At 35.7% G+C, this 13,577-nt stretch overlaps 1 protein-coding gene across 2 annotated transcripts in view; it reads right to left on the bottom strand.

The window, feature by feature from the left end:
* Window positions 1-237: 237 nt before the first annotated feature.
* Window positions 238-13,577, bottom strand: part of mgmt (O-6-methylguanine-DNA methyltransferase) — an 86,702-nt gene continuing 73,362 nt past the window's right edge. For both annotated transcript variants that reach the window (XM_088917139.1, XM_088917140.1), the window contains 3 exons: window positions 11,245-11,307; window positions 6,970-7,109; window positions 238-1,960 (listed from right to left, as the gene is read on the bottom strand). In XM_088917139.1, coding sequence (XP_088773265.1) covers window positions 1,844-1,960; window positions 6,970-7,109; window positions 11,245-11,307 — 320 coding nt within the window. In that variant the 3' untranslated portion in view covers window positions 238-1,843. The remainder of the gene's footprint in view (window positions 1,961-6,969; window positions 7,110-11,244; window positions 11,308-13,577) is intronic.

A 13,577-nucleotide genomic window follows, 5' to 3' on the forward strand; every position in this document is an offset into this window, starting at 1 on the left:
ATTTACTACAAAATGCGTGCATGAAATTTCACTAAACTGCACTGCCCTCTGTTGGAAAACACACAGTACACAAAAAACTGAACTGACACACTTAGGTAGATGTGGCAGATAGTGTATCAAATTCCTAAAGGCTATCATAAATAACATGTAACATTTTAATGAAATTTTGTTTAAGCCTCTTTATGTTTACTATTTATTCTTCTAACATGGAATTAAAGATTAATACTTTACAAGGAATGGTGTAAATGTTTCTTTTTATTTTAAAGTTATACAGTATATAATTCCTATTAACATCAAAGCAAGTAACTAAACAGACCTTCCAAACACTCTGGAAGAACACTGAATTCACCACTTATAACAGTTTGCACATATGTATTTTCTTATTAATACAACTGTCTTCATGCCTAAAGAACTAAACTAACAAAATGTCAATCCTGAGTAAGCCAGGAAAACAAAAAAGTGTACATTCCTCAACTATAAAGATAGGCTTGAGGTATTCCTGCAAATCACATCTTATATACTATGTGTACCATAGATTAAATTTTACACAGAAAGTCTATTGAAATAAAATAAAAAATGAAGAACTTGGCTGGCAAAAGTGAACATATTTTCTTTAACATCAAACAAGTCCACTTGTTTTCAAAAAGCAGTCCTGAAAACTAAGGCTCAGTTGAAAGCTATACCCCCCACATACACTTCTGATACATCTGATGTTTTCATACATATTATTTATATGCAAGTATACATTTTAATACATTTTAAGGACAAATTTTAATTTCCCTACAGCTGCTTTTGATTTAAGTGTTCTCTAAGTAAGACTGTTTATTATGTGAAGTACACAGATGTCTCCACAAATTATGTGGTAACATTATATACTGTTCTGTGGTCTTAAAGAAACAAAACAAATGAACCACTTCTGAAATTAACTTACATAAACAAAAATTACAATAATTCCCAAGCTTAGGTGCAGAGTCACCATGCGTACAATTGAAAACCAAGCAGATTCTTTATGATATTTTTACAAAATTCTGTAGACATGTTATTCTTTAGCACTCTGAAGTATGAGGGGGAAAAAGGTCGGTCCATGTCATTTCCAACAGCTGAATTGGTAAGAAGTTCCATTAACACATGTTTACGTAAAACATCATTTCACTAGTTATAACTTCAAAGAAAAAAAGTGGAACCTTGGGCACAGTTTTTGGCCAGAGTACAGTTTTACAATCTGGGCAAATAAAAAGCAAGGAAGGAATTAAAGTATGGAAGGGGGGTGGAAGGGGGGCAGTGGGCGGGCGTTGAGGCTGGTGAAGCTTTCCAATTTCATTTTGCTCCCAGTAACGTGCAAAGCTCCAGACTGCAGTCTGTCCTCCCCACAAACCAGATGCTTCCTTAAAGGGGTAGCTCTGTCTAATATTCCCATGCCCCTCCCACCCCCCACCCCAATGACCCCCCCTTTATTCCTTGCTTTCATGGGCATTAAAAATAGAACAAAACGGGGCTGGAGACAGGAACAAAATACACACAACAGGCGCAGTCTGCTGTATTCATTCTGCTGTAAAATGTAAAAACAAGAAAGGGCATATAAGTGCTGTCCCTCAGGATATATCGAGCTTTTTTAATATAGTGGTGCCACCACATATTTCACTTCTGATGCTGTATTATGTTTTCATGTCACTCAAATATTTACAGGTTTCCCCATAGCTGAAGCATGTTCGGAAGGTTGTTATATTTCTTGTATGTTTTGTAATATGTTGAGGAGAGTTGCGTCTACAAAGGCAAGAGTTGGTGTTTGTGAAGTGTGGGGGGAGGGGTGGTCATGGCACCAACACGTTGCACAGCTTGTTTCTCAGAGTTTCTCATGTGTCAGTAGCCATTGTTTCAGATGATTTCCTTTTCCTCCCATATAGTTGCCGATTTCTCCATTACAAGAGATCACTCGATGGCAAGGAACAAGAAGAGGAATCTGAAAATAAATCATTACAAGACAAAATACAAATATTCAATTAAAGTATAATAAGTTGGAGGAGATACTTTCTGTTGATTAAACTGATAGCTAAATTAGTAGAATTTTAATGAACAACAGTTCATAAATATTATGCCATGGTAAAAAGGACATTAAGCTTAATTATCTTATTATTCCAATCAAGATAATTGTCTTAATATGGGTCAGTTTTCTTTGCCTTGTGTAAAAGATTACAATTATTCCCTGCACAATATATGAGAAGCCAGATTGGTGAGGTACATTGTTTGGAAATCAGCAATACTGTCAAGTAAAAGAGTTGGAGGTATATATAAAAAAAAAAGTATTAAAAGCCCTCTGACCAATGCTAAATACTCACACACCTTGTGGTTGTCATAAATAAGGTGTTTCTGTGTATAAAAAGGGATTCTCAATCCATGAAGACTTTATTTCATATTAGCATAGATCTGAAAATTCTCCTGGACACCACATACATTTTATCCATATTTGAAGCAAAGAAAGAACATCTTTCTGCATTAATGCTCTTTTTTATTATCTACTGATATTAAATACAGAGGCAATTAAAAATGAATAGGGAAAAACATTAGCATGATTAATATTCAATTTAGGGGCATCTGTATTAAGATCTGATGATCCTTAGATCATTAAAAACAGGAAGCCAATGCAACATTTACTCTGCTTGCTACAGATGACTGCTAAGAAGGTCTATAGGTGATTTTTTAAACACCACTGCTGCTGAGATAACGAACATGAGATGGCAAAGGAACCTTGCTTTGTGACTAGTCTGTTAACTATTAAGATAAAAGGAAATAATTTATATTATGTTTAAAATAAAAACATGGCTACCTTGACCAAGCAGCTGCAAGCTGGCCACTCCACTCATTGCTGGGAGTAAAGCTTGTCAGCACCTTTGGAAGTTCAAAGAAAACTATCCCTTCTCAGCAGTGCAAGTGATGAAACGTGGCACACAGTTTCAATCAAATTGCTGTTGTGTGACTGGTACAAATGGTAAATGCATACAGCACAGTACCAGTGTAGAATAGCACTAGTGACTGTGGAAAATTGGGGGATTGTTTTGTCAGGAAGGACCAGGATAGAAAAAATACATTCCTACAGATTTTTCTTCCTGTATTGAGAAGAGGAATTTCACTCAGCTCATGCTTGGTGTGTTTAGATTTAAAAGCTAAAATGGACAAATGCTTTAAGTTAAATGTAGTAGTTAAATGTAGTTAAATGAGGTAGTTTCCTAAAGTTTTTTTTTGCTTTCAACACTATAAATACCAAAAAATATAAAAAATAATTGTATAGCAATTATAAAAAATGAAGCTGTAAGAATTTCTGAATAGCCTTTGTACAAATGTCTTCTTATGCATACAACTCTTAAAAACTCAAACGCTCACTTAAGCTTATAAGTATAGCATCAATTACATCCATTTTAATAGCTTCACTCTGTATTAGTAACCTAAACATCTCAGTTGAAAATCCTAGATGCCAACGTATGGTGATTGGGTACCAATAAGTAGGAGGACTGAGCAATAAAAGTACTTTTAACCTAAAAGCTAATGATCAGTATAATAATTATCTGACTCACAAAAAGTTACAGTTGCTTTAAGTGTTTCTATTGTATAACATGTTATTTTATGCAGTTTGTTAAAAGAAAATCTCCTTTCTCCACTTCATAGTTTCTGAGCCACTGCTTTGCAACATGATGTTTTATACAATAAGAGATACACTTCACATATCTTATTTACTTTTGCTAAATTGGCTTGAATTACAGGACCTTAACGCCACTTGTGTACAAATTAGTTAAAATCAATGTCTTTTCAATGTGTCTAGTACTGCAGACCCAAAATGACAAGCTTTAGACTAATCTAGAACACGTTTAAGTTACTTTTAGATTAACAGTTTGAAAAGATTTTCAAAAAAGGTCACACAATTAAAATTCATTTAATGATGTGCAAATAACCTTTTTATCATTTGTCAAAAAGTATGAAGTATGAAAGTAAGAAAATTACAAGCTTATTGATGTATCTTATTAAATCACATTTGGAGGACCAATAATATTTTCAACACAATAATGTAACAATAATTGAATTTTCAAATGTTTAACATAAAAATGTTTTTTTTAATCTAATAGTATGATTTCCTATAGAAAAGTAAAGGACATAACACAAAACTTTGAGTGGAAATGCCAAAAATAAACTAATAGAATAAACAATATTAAATTAGTGTCAACATAAATAAATGTTTTTATTGTAAATGCTAACTCTGCTATTGCTAAAATAAAAGTAATAATCTGAAAACAAAAGCAAACAAAATTATCAAAGACTACCATATTCCATTAATTTTGACACTTTTCCAGCTGTCCAAGACAAAGATTGATATTTACCAAGAGATAAATATTTACCAGTTTTAATTTCAACATTAAAGCACCACCAGGTTTTGGTTATGTATCCCCACAGAAAGTACTGTAGTTAAGGGAAAATGAGCACCTTTTCTTCCCGGCTTAACTATATACGATTCAATTTTTGTTATTAATAATCAAGAAGTTGGTGGTCTTACAGCTGCATTGAAACACACATGCTGTGAAATCTAATTCATCCAATACGCGAATCCATCATTTACACAGCCCCTATTTCAAATGCTATAAAACTTCCAAAACCATAGATTTGTCTCCGACAAAAATAACATGAAGGAGCATTTCAATCGATAATGGAATCCCTCTGATTCGGGTACCAGCTGAATATTTTCTCCGACTTTGCATTTTGTTCTTCTGGGTAGGAGCCCACAAGGGAAAGAGGTTGTTTTCACTTGCGGCCTCATCAATACCTAAATCCTGGTGAACAAGTGACACTGAGAAGCTGTAATCAATAGCTCCCTGTGCGTTTTTTCTTCTGGTCAAATGGTTCAGCACTACTGACAGGCCTGACACTTAGAACATGATGCTAAATCTTTATCAACAGCCATCTAGATGACTGGCAAAACAAGATGCAGGCGGTCATTAATGCTCACGGCAATCTGTGAATAAACTAACTCCCTGATAACACGTTTGTTTAAAAAAAGGTGGAGGGAAACCCTCTGTACAATGTATTGATTGTCTTTGAACTGCATTTAGCAAATCCTGTCTGTGGACAGTCAGAGCAGTGTTTAACTGTGGTGTCAAGATTGCTAAGTGTTTTAGGTTTGATGCAATGAAAAACTGACCATCCCAGTCCACAGACAGACTGCTTTCACAACTTCGCATAAACTGTAAAAAACTTCTGTGTGTGTTACTTGAGAAAGTAGCAAAGTCTGAGGGCCTCAGAACTGTGTGCAAAGGGCAAATTCGAGTTTTAAATGTCATATTCCCTGACCCAAGTTATAATAAACAGGCTTCTCTTTCTGCAAAATATTGTATTTCTTTCTTATATATGCATTTTTCCAAAACTCTGACCTTTACAAAGTTTAATAGACTAAATGACAACACATACTGTACATTGAATTACAGGAATCTCACATTTTTAATTAATTTTAAGTAATCTTGCTGAATCAAGTGAGTGAGTGATTTAAGATGATATCCATTTTCAAATCCCAGTTTCAGTAAAGGAAACCTGTAAGATATTGTTTCCAGATGTGTGCATGTGTGTATATTTACATCCTGCTAATTATTCTTTAACTAAGCCAAGTATTTAACATAATTTAAAATAATTCTTAAAACACAAGGCTTATCTAATGCAGAATTCATGCATTCACATATTCTACTGTATAATGTATATAGATAATATGTATATACTATATATACTTACACACTAACATACTGTAAGCTTCTACCTCTGATTCCAGATGGATATTATACATTTGAATATACAGGGCATTGTCCTTACAGTTGTTAACAGACTGCTAGTGACATCTCACTTAAGTCTCAGAACAGCCATTTAAGATGACCTTGAACTAATCAGCCCAGCATTCGGCAATTCCCATGAGGCTTTACGGTTGCTTTATGGTCCTCCTGTACTATTCTAATGAGCTTGTTAATTGAACTCCATGGGTGCCCTTTGAGGACCACAGTCCTCACAATCAATCTGAAATACAGAAAACTATTTGAAGTTTCTTTCCTTTTTTTCCTGAAAAAGGTGAGTTGCCCCAACAGTGTCCTTGGTATAATTTGCAGAAGCGACTCTGCATCTCTCAGCTGCTGCTGGCACCTCTTCATACCTTCTCATAAAGTTGAAGGTCATTGTATGAATTATGTGAGCTGAGCGAACTACAAAAAAACTTGTAGGATACGTATCACAGGAATATCGCACCACCCCTGACTTCATCGCTGTGGCAGGAAAACCGGATCATGTACAGTTGCTTCTATTTAGTTGAATACAAAATGTAAAGCCTTCTTCAAGTTGCTTAGTTGACACACTAGAAATTTTTAAAGCAGGTCCCAAGGAAAGGTTAAAATGCTAAAAACAACAAGAACAATCTGCTTGTTACAAAAATCTGCTTTCAGTTTTAGGAGCTCAGGGACCAATGTTTTACAGCAATTAGAGGAAAAAATATCTTATTTTTGTTCTCTAACGTTGGAATCCTAGAATTTTCATTGCTTCATCAATAAGTAAAGATTGAATTTTATTGCTTGTGATTTTGAATATTCAAAGTCCTCCTTCATTATCACTTTGCATAGACTGCACACCATGCCACACAAGTGGCAAGGGTGTAAAAACTAGCTCTTAACCTTAAGGTAGTGATTTACTTGTAATTATTTTCATGCAGTATACAGAAGCAGACCTTAAACATACAATTAAAAAAACAGCCATGTTTTTTAAAATCAGTGATACTGAGAGACATTAAAGTACCACAAACATTGGAACTTACAGCAAAAGTTGAGTTTTTAATGCCTCTGTAAATATAATACCAATAAATACAAAATACCACAAGAGTATATATTTCATCCTGTATAATACTAAAATGTGACATATCACTCAGAGAATGAATGTTTTTTCCAGCTGCCTTCTACTTACTGGGTTCCTCCTCATTGCCCCTCCCACTGCTCGCACTGCTTTGGAATTGCCTGCCATTTCTGCTAAGTGCTTGTAAGACACTGTTTCTCCAAATTTCACATCCCTCAGCAGGGTCTGTAACACTCGGCTGGTGAATGTAGCTGCAAAAGTGAACAGAAAGAGAAGTTCAAATGCAATACAGCAACACCCCACTGTTCAATACACAGCCTGACCACTTTGATCTTAATGGGTAAGAATACCAAGGCTTCAATACGTCACTCACCTAGTGCTTCATTAAATGTACACTGAATTTAAACAAATCACTTAAAAATTCAAAGCGAATGATTGCCAAAGTGGAAGGGTCTCATTTGAACAGTACAGCACTTTTTTCTTTCTTTAAAAAGATCCTTTCCTGTGTATTAATAGAAAAGGTGAATGAATTCCTGAAAGACAACCACATCAGGCTTTGAGTAGCTAAGATTCTCATTTTCTCATACAAAATGTGTTCAGTTTAGAAAAGTACTTTAAGTATATGTGTCTCAACTAATTAAAAATTAAAATCAAACACTTCATACAGGGTGCACTATTAACACAAGTTGATGAATGTAGGTCATAATACAAAAAAAACTTATTAATTAAATAATAAGAGCAACTCCACTGCTATTAGGCCTAGTGGAATCAGTTTGGAGGAAGTGAGGTGAGCAACCTTTTGCAGTTTGAAGATCTGTTCATGCTTGTGGTGTTTATACAGATAAATGAAGTTGTTACTTGGAAAAAGCAGGTTAAATAAAACCTGAACTGCATTATTGGCTGCACAGAAAGGTAATCACTTGATTGAAAAGTCTGATAAGTCTTTAATATTATGACATAAACCATATTACAAAGCAGCATAATCCAGGTTATATTAGAATAGGGTCATCACAGAAATTAACTTTTTGTTCATTAATTTATATGGATTAGTAGAGGGCAAAAAGACAGCAAATCTGTTCTAGTTTTTATAAAATCATTTAAAACTGTACACCAATTGTGGCAGTTGGGTGACTTTGGGGTTAATCAGACTGATTTGTCCTTTTAATTGCTTTCTATTCAGAGTAAATTCATTAGATAATGTTCTCTTCAAAATTCATGAATCAATTTAACTGAAGAAACCACATTAACAGCTTTGGGTTCATTAGCGCATACCGTTGTGTTACCAGCCGACCGCTAGGAGGGTTTCTTTAGGCAAACAGATTTTGTTTACCATGATTACTTAAAAGGGGATTTATTCAAAATCCAATTTTTTTATTATTAATATATTTTTCCCCAATCTTAAGAGAAGTGGATTAGTGTTGAATTCTGACACTGAGGGGTTTTTGGAAAGATGCCCTGGTGCCACAGTGGGTACGGCTGCAATGAAGTGAGCCCTTGGTGCCAGGGACTGACTCCAGATTCCTTTTTGGTTTTCAGACCAGCTAGGGGTAGGCGGTCTTGGAACTCTACCAAACCTGTAGGAATAAAATGAGCAGACTGTACAAACATAACTGGAGAACAGTACAGTTCTCTAAGACACTGGAGAGGCTCCAAAAACATCGCTTGTGAGTGAGGCAATATTGTTATAGGTCAAGTGATATCCAACGACAGTTTACCTTTCTACTGTGAGACTTAATGTGTTCTATTAGAATTATAGACATAGAAACCAATGAAAAGTATTTTTTAAAGAAAAGCTGGATAAGGCAATTCCTATGAGTGTGTCATATTTTGCCATTTTGGTATTAGGTTTTATATATTTGTACCATGAATAAATCATTGATCACAGAAATGGCTAATGTCAATAGATCTATTAGAAAAGGATACAATAAACTGGAGTGTTTCTGTATTAATGTATATCCTTTCACTGATACGATGAACAAGCAAGCAGGCTATGGCATACATATCTCAGTGTATCATGAAGAGATAGAAAGGCTGAAAATGAATTTATTTAGTCTGTATATTGATCAATGTGTCCCTTCACATAAAAATCCAACCATTAGAAAAGTAACACCTCCCCAAAACAGAGAAATTGTAAATTTAACTACAATACTTACAAAGTTGTTTAAGGCCAAGCAAGGCATTAGCTATGTGACATGATTTTGTTTATGTGTAACTTATCTGCTGCTTGATGTTTTGTTATACTTTTGGACTGCATTGACGGGATATACTTGAACCCTGATGTGTGGCATTTTCATTCTTACCCTTTTGTCAGAACCATATATTTAAGGGTCACAAGGCACAACACAGCAACATTTAAAAGCTCATCTTTAACACCGCTGTAAAGTCAATCTCTGTAAAATCCTTCTCAGACTTTCATCAGCAAGACACAGTATTCCAGCTCCCTGAGAAATACCTCTTAGGACCTTTCAAGGCTTATATTGTAGAATTAGTCCCAATTTGCAACTGTTAGTACACCAGAATCTGGTCAATGACTTTTTTCCAATTCATTCAACTACCAACCATTTACTGCTTTAAATTAAAAGAATCTGATCACTCCAGTCTGATCATGACTTGTAACAGAGGTTAAAAGGGCAGATTCTCCCAGTAATTAATTGCTTACCTGATTTGTACTGCTTCACAAACTCAGACTGTCTACTGCATGAAGCAGACTGCTGAAATGTCTAAATTAGATAAGCCAAGATGGATTCAATGCATATCAAATTGTAATAAAAAACACATAATTAAAATAATCAGATGTTGCCTTTCTTTCATTTCAAAATATTTTAAGTTCTCTATAAAATATTTTTTACCTGGATTTGTAAATACAGACAGAAAAGCTCATGTTAGAGAGATGAAGAAACTAGATAAAGCTCATAAATTTTATTTTTCATATAAAATAATATAATCTGCAGTAACACTGAATTCTTTAACAGTCTCCAAGTTCTGTCTGAGAACGTAAATGCCTTTTAATTGGCTATAATTTAAGTAATATAGTGAGCTTTAGCTCTTGAAAGACCAAAGCTTCTTTGCTAAATATATTAACAGCCATTAAAATTTCATCACTGTGCTCCCAGCTTTCTAAATAAACACAGTCAATGAGAGCAAATGGTGGCGACAAGCAGTCTATATGAAAGCATTATTATTGAGTCCTATTGGCCTTCCTAAGATTCAAAAACGCAGAAGAGAAACTGTGTCAGCTTTATTAGCAAACATGTCACGCTGCTGCCTTGCTTCTAAAAATATATTCCTCTCCCTAAACTAGGCCCATGCCCCACAGTCACTCTGAACTACATGTAGAGGAGTCATATAATCAAGGTAATTTGCCTTAACGTCAGGGAATATTTACAAAATCTAAAGGGGATATATTTGATTGATATCCACCCATGTGACTTATTAGGCTTTGTCTAAAAAAAGCCCCAAGGTACTGTTAAATAATTTTTCATTGATAATCATGCTGTCACTGCTATCAGCCAACTTTTTGAAGACCAACCTGAGTGAGAGGAGCTAAGCCCCTTAATTTCTTAATAAATTATTCTTTACCATAGGACGAGGATTATGCCATGTAGAAGGCACATCATTACTGACAGAGCTGTCAGAAGGACAGGTGAAAGGAAAACTGGCAAGCTTTAATTTCTCTGCTGAGAAATAAGGGGCTCTTTGGGGATTAATCTCAGTATCAACACTGAGCCTTTGCCTTAGGGCAGCCGAAGAATTCAGAAGAAATTGTGACTGAATTTTTGAGTGACGGAATCTAGCTCAAATTGCGCAGCTGACTTTGGTTTTTCACCTATTCAAATGAGGATGCCGCAGCTCAGGTAAAAAGTAGCAGTAGGTGCTATTTAGATGACTCCTTAGCCTATTAATCATCACCAGCACATGATAAATGTAAAGGAAGAGCGAGAGACAGCTTGAGGTGCATTTACACCACAGTGTTGAACCAACTGGATACAAGCATTTCCTGCTTTTAGCAAAAGCATGACTTTGTTCATTAACAAACCAGTTCCATTGTTGGAAACTTGATTAAAATACACTCAGTGACATCCTGCTTTTTTTCATGGAACATGTGGTATTTTGGAGTCAATTTTAAGTGTAAACAACTCACATATGCAGTATATGTACATATATTTATGGGAACATTTATTTTATGCTTATTTTCTGAAGTTATGCATGGAAGAGGGCTCAGCAGTGAAAAAAGGTAGCACTTCAGTAGATAAAGTACACTCACAGGATGACCTGCCAGAGGGCATAGGGACCAACTAACTAGTGTGTTTTTTGGTCTTGCCCTTTAAATAGAGGTAAATGTCTGTAATGTTAAGGAGTCAATTATATATAAAACTGAAAACTTACGAGCATGCAGGTTCCCCTCTGGCCCCAAGCTCCAAATCCCAGATCGCTTTATTCTGCAGTGTACTGGGATACAGAGAAAGAGTGTTTTGTCTTGTGATTAATATTAATATACATGAGTACATGAATTTAAACGGGGGAAACTTTATGTGTTTAGGCACAGCAGATGTAATATAAAATGGCATGCAGAGACATATTGACAGCTCTGTGGTGCTGGTACCTGGGTGACAGTTCATAGTGACTTCAGACAATATCGGTTAATGTTCAACAGAAGCACAGACATACTGTACTTACATATTCTCATACATGTTAGACAACCTGATGTTGACAAACAGAAAATATAAATATGAATTTGGCACATATTTACTTATCTAAAAAAACTAATTTTAACCTCAAAACCTCAAAATGCTTATTCACATATGCAAGCTTCTTGCATTCATGACTGACTTTTACTTTTATGAATTAGTGTATTTTTAAAGCTGTATGTAAAAATTAGGACAGCACGGTGGCGCAGTGGTTAACATTACTGCCTCACAGGGTTGAGGCCAAGTTCAAGTCCGGACCTGGAGTGCTATTTGTGTGGGGTCTGCATGATCTCTCTGGGTGTGCGTGGCTTTCCTCTGTGTGCTCAGGTTTCCAACACAGTCCAAAAACATACTGGTTAATTGGCTGCTGGGAAAATCAGTCCAGATGTGAGTCTGTGTGTCTGTGTCTCTGCCCTGTGGTGGACTGGTGTTCTGTCCAGAATGTGCTCTGCCTTATGGTTGTTGCTTGCCGGGACAGACTTAGGCTCCCCCATGACCCTGTACTGGGAGAAACATGTAACTACTAATACTGATGTAAAATCTAGTTGGGGTGGTCTGCTGTGGCAGAAATTGTTCCTTAATGTCAGATAATTCCTCCTTAATCAGCCTGCTGGTGAAGGTTCTATAACTGTGCAACTCAGCACAATAACAATGACAACAGAAGGTTCATGTAACACCTCACCTCACTTCTGAAGGCATTTACAGGAAATTCACTTTGAGCTGAACTTGTAGATGTACTCTGCAGTTTCCCATGCAGCTGTTTTTGATTAATGTGCTTTTAAAATATTTTGTGAAATTCAAAATGATTTATAGAATATTTTTTTTACTGATCTGAAAAAGTTATGTACAAGCACTCCCCCCCCCCCCCAGTACTCTTTCTTCTAATACACTGGATACTTTGATGACACTTGCAAGGCATCATAACTCATGCTGTAGCAGATTCTGCAGAAAGCAGGTCACCTATCTCTCATATCCTCACAAAATAAACACAGATATTGTACATGACTTAACAAAGTACCACTGAAAAGCACAGAATGTTAATAGAGGTTTAACATCAATCCATCCATTTCCTATGACCGCTTTAATTGGATAGAGCTGTGATGTGCCAGACATAAACCAGTTGACCCAGGATGTATACAGGAGGCACAGGATGACTCCTGTCAGTGCATTGCAGACACACATACACATGTATATGTGGGTCAGTACAGAGCTGCCAATTAACCTGTACCATGCGAGTAAAGAAAACTCACAGACTCAGGAAAACATGCATACCGAACACAGAAAGTTCCCCTGTTCAGAATCACATCCAAGATCCAAGAACTGTGAGGCAGAGATGTTAAGCATCACATCACCATGCTGTCCAGTTTTAACAATAAGACTGGAAAAAAGTCCAAAACTTTAAAATCAGATACTGTACAGAATCCATTCATAAGTGTCCAGTGTTTATATTACTCACAAGAAACAATTACAAAAAAAATTAAAATACACTTTTAAGTATATTTTACCTTACTTACCTATAGACCAATTAGAACATGACTCACAAATTTATTTTAGCCCTGCAAAAGTATATAATGAGCCTTTTGTCTCAAAATCAAATCAAAGGCATTGACAAAAGTGAAATACAAACCAGAAAATACAAATGGAAACTGGAAAAAGTACATTCAAAACTAAGAAAACTACACACAAAGGGTTTTTTACACAAAGGGTTGTGGCAATATGAAACAAGTTGCCATGTTCCTGGCTTCGTTCAAAAAATAGATGGAATACTTAGCAACCAAAATAGATAGGCCTCTCATCAGTAATGTTTATTATGCTCTTATGGTAAGTCCTGGTGCAAACTCCCAGCTTGAGTTTCTGTTTTACAAATCACCATGCTGCACCTATCTAGCTTCTCTTTCTAGGCCTGATGTGGCTGGAAATCACCATATACTCATTCACCTCTCTAGGAAGAAAATGATTTCTCTCAGCAGGTTTAGAAAACGGCTTTCATTAAGGTCACATTAGGTGACAAAACCAGCAGTAATCTTCCAT

This window comes from Atractosteus spatula, chromosome 5 (assembly GCF_055471065.1).
Source record: "Atractosteus spatula isolate fAtrSpa1 chromosome 5, fAtrSpa1.hap1, whole genome shotgun sequence".
Lineage (NCBI taxonomy): Eukaryota > Metazoa > Chordata > Actinopteri > Semionotiformes > Lepisosteidae > Atractosteus > Atractosteus spatula.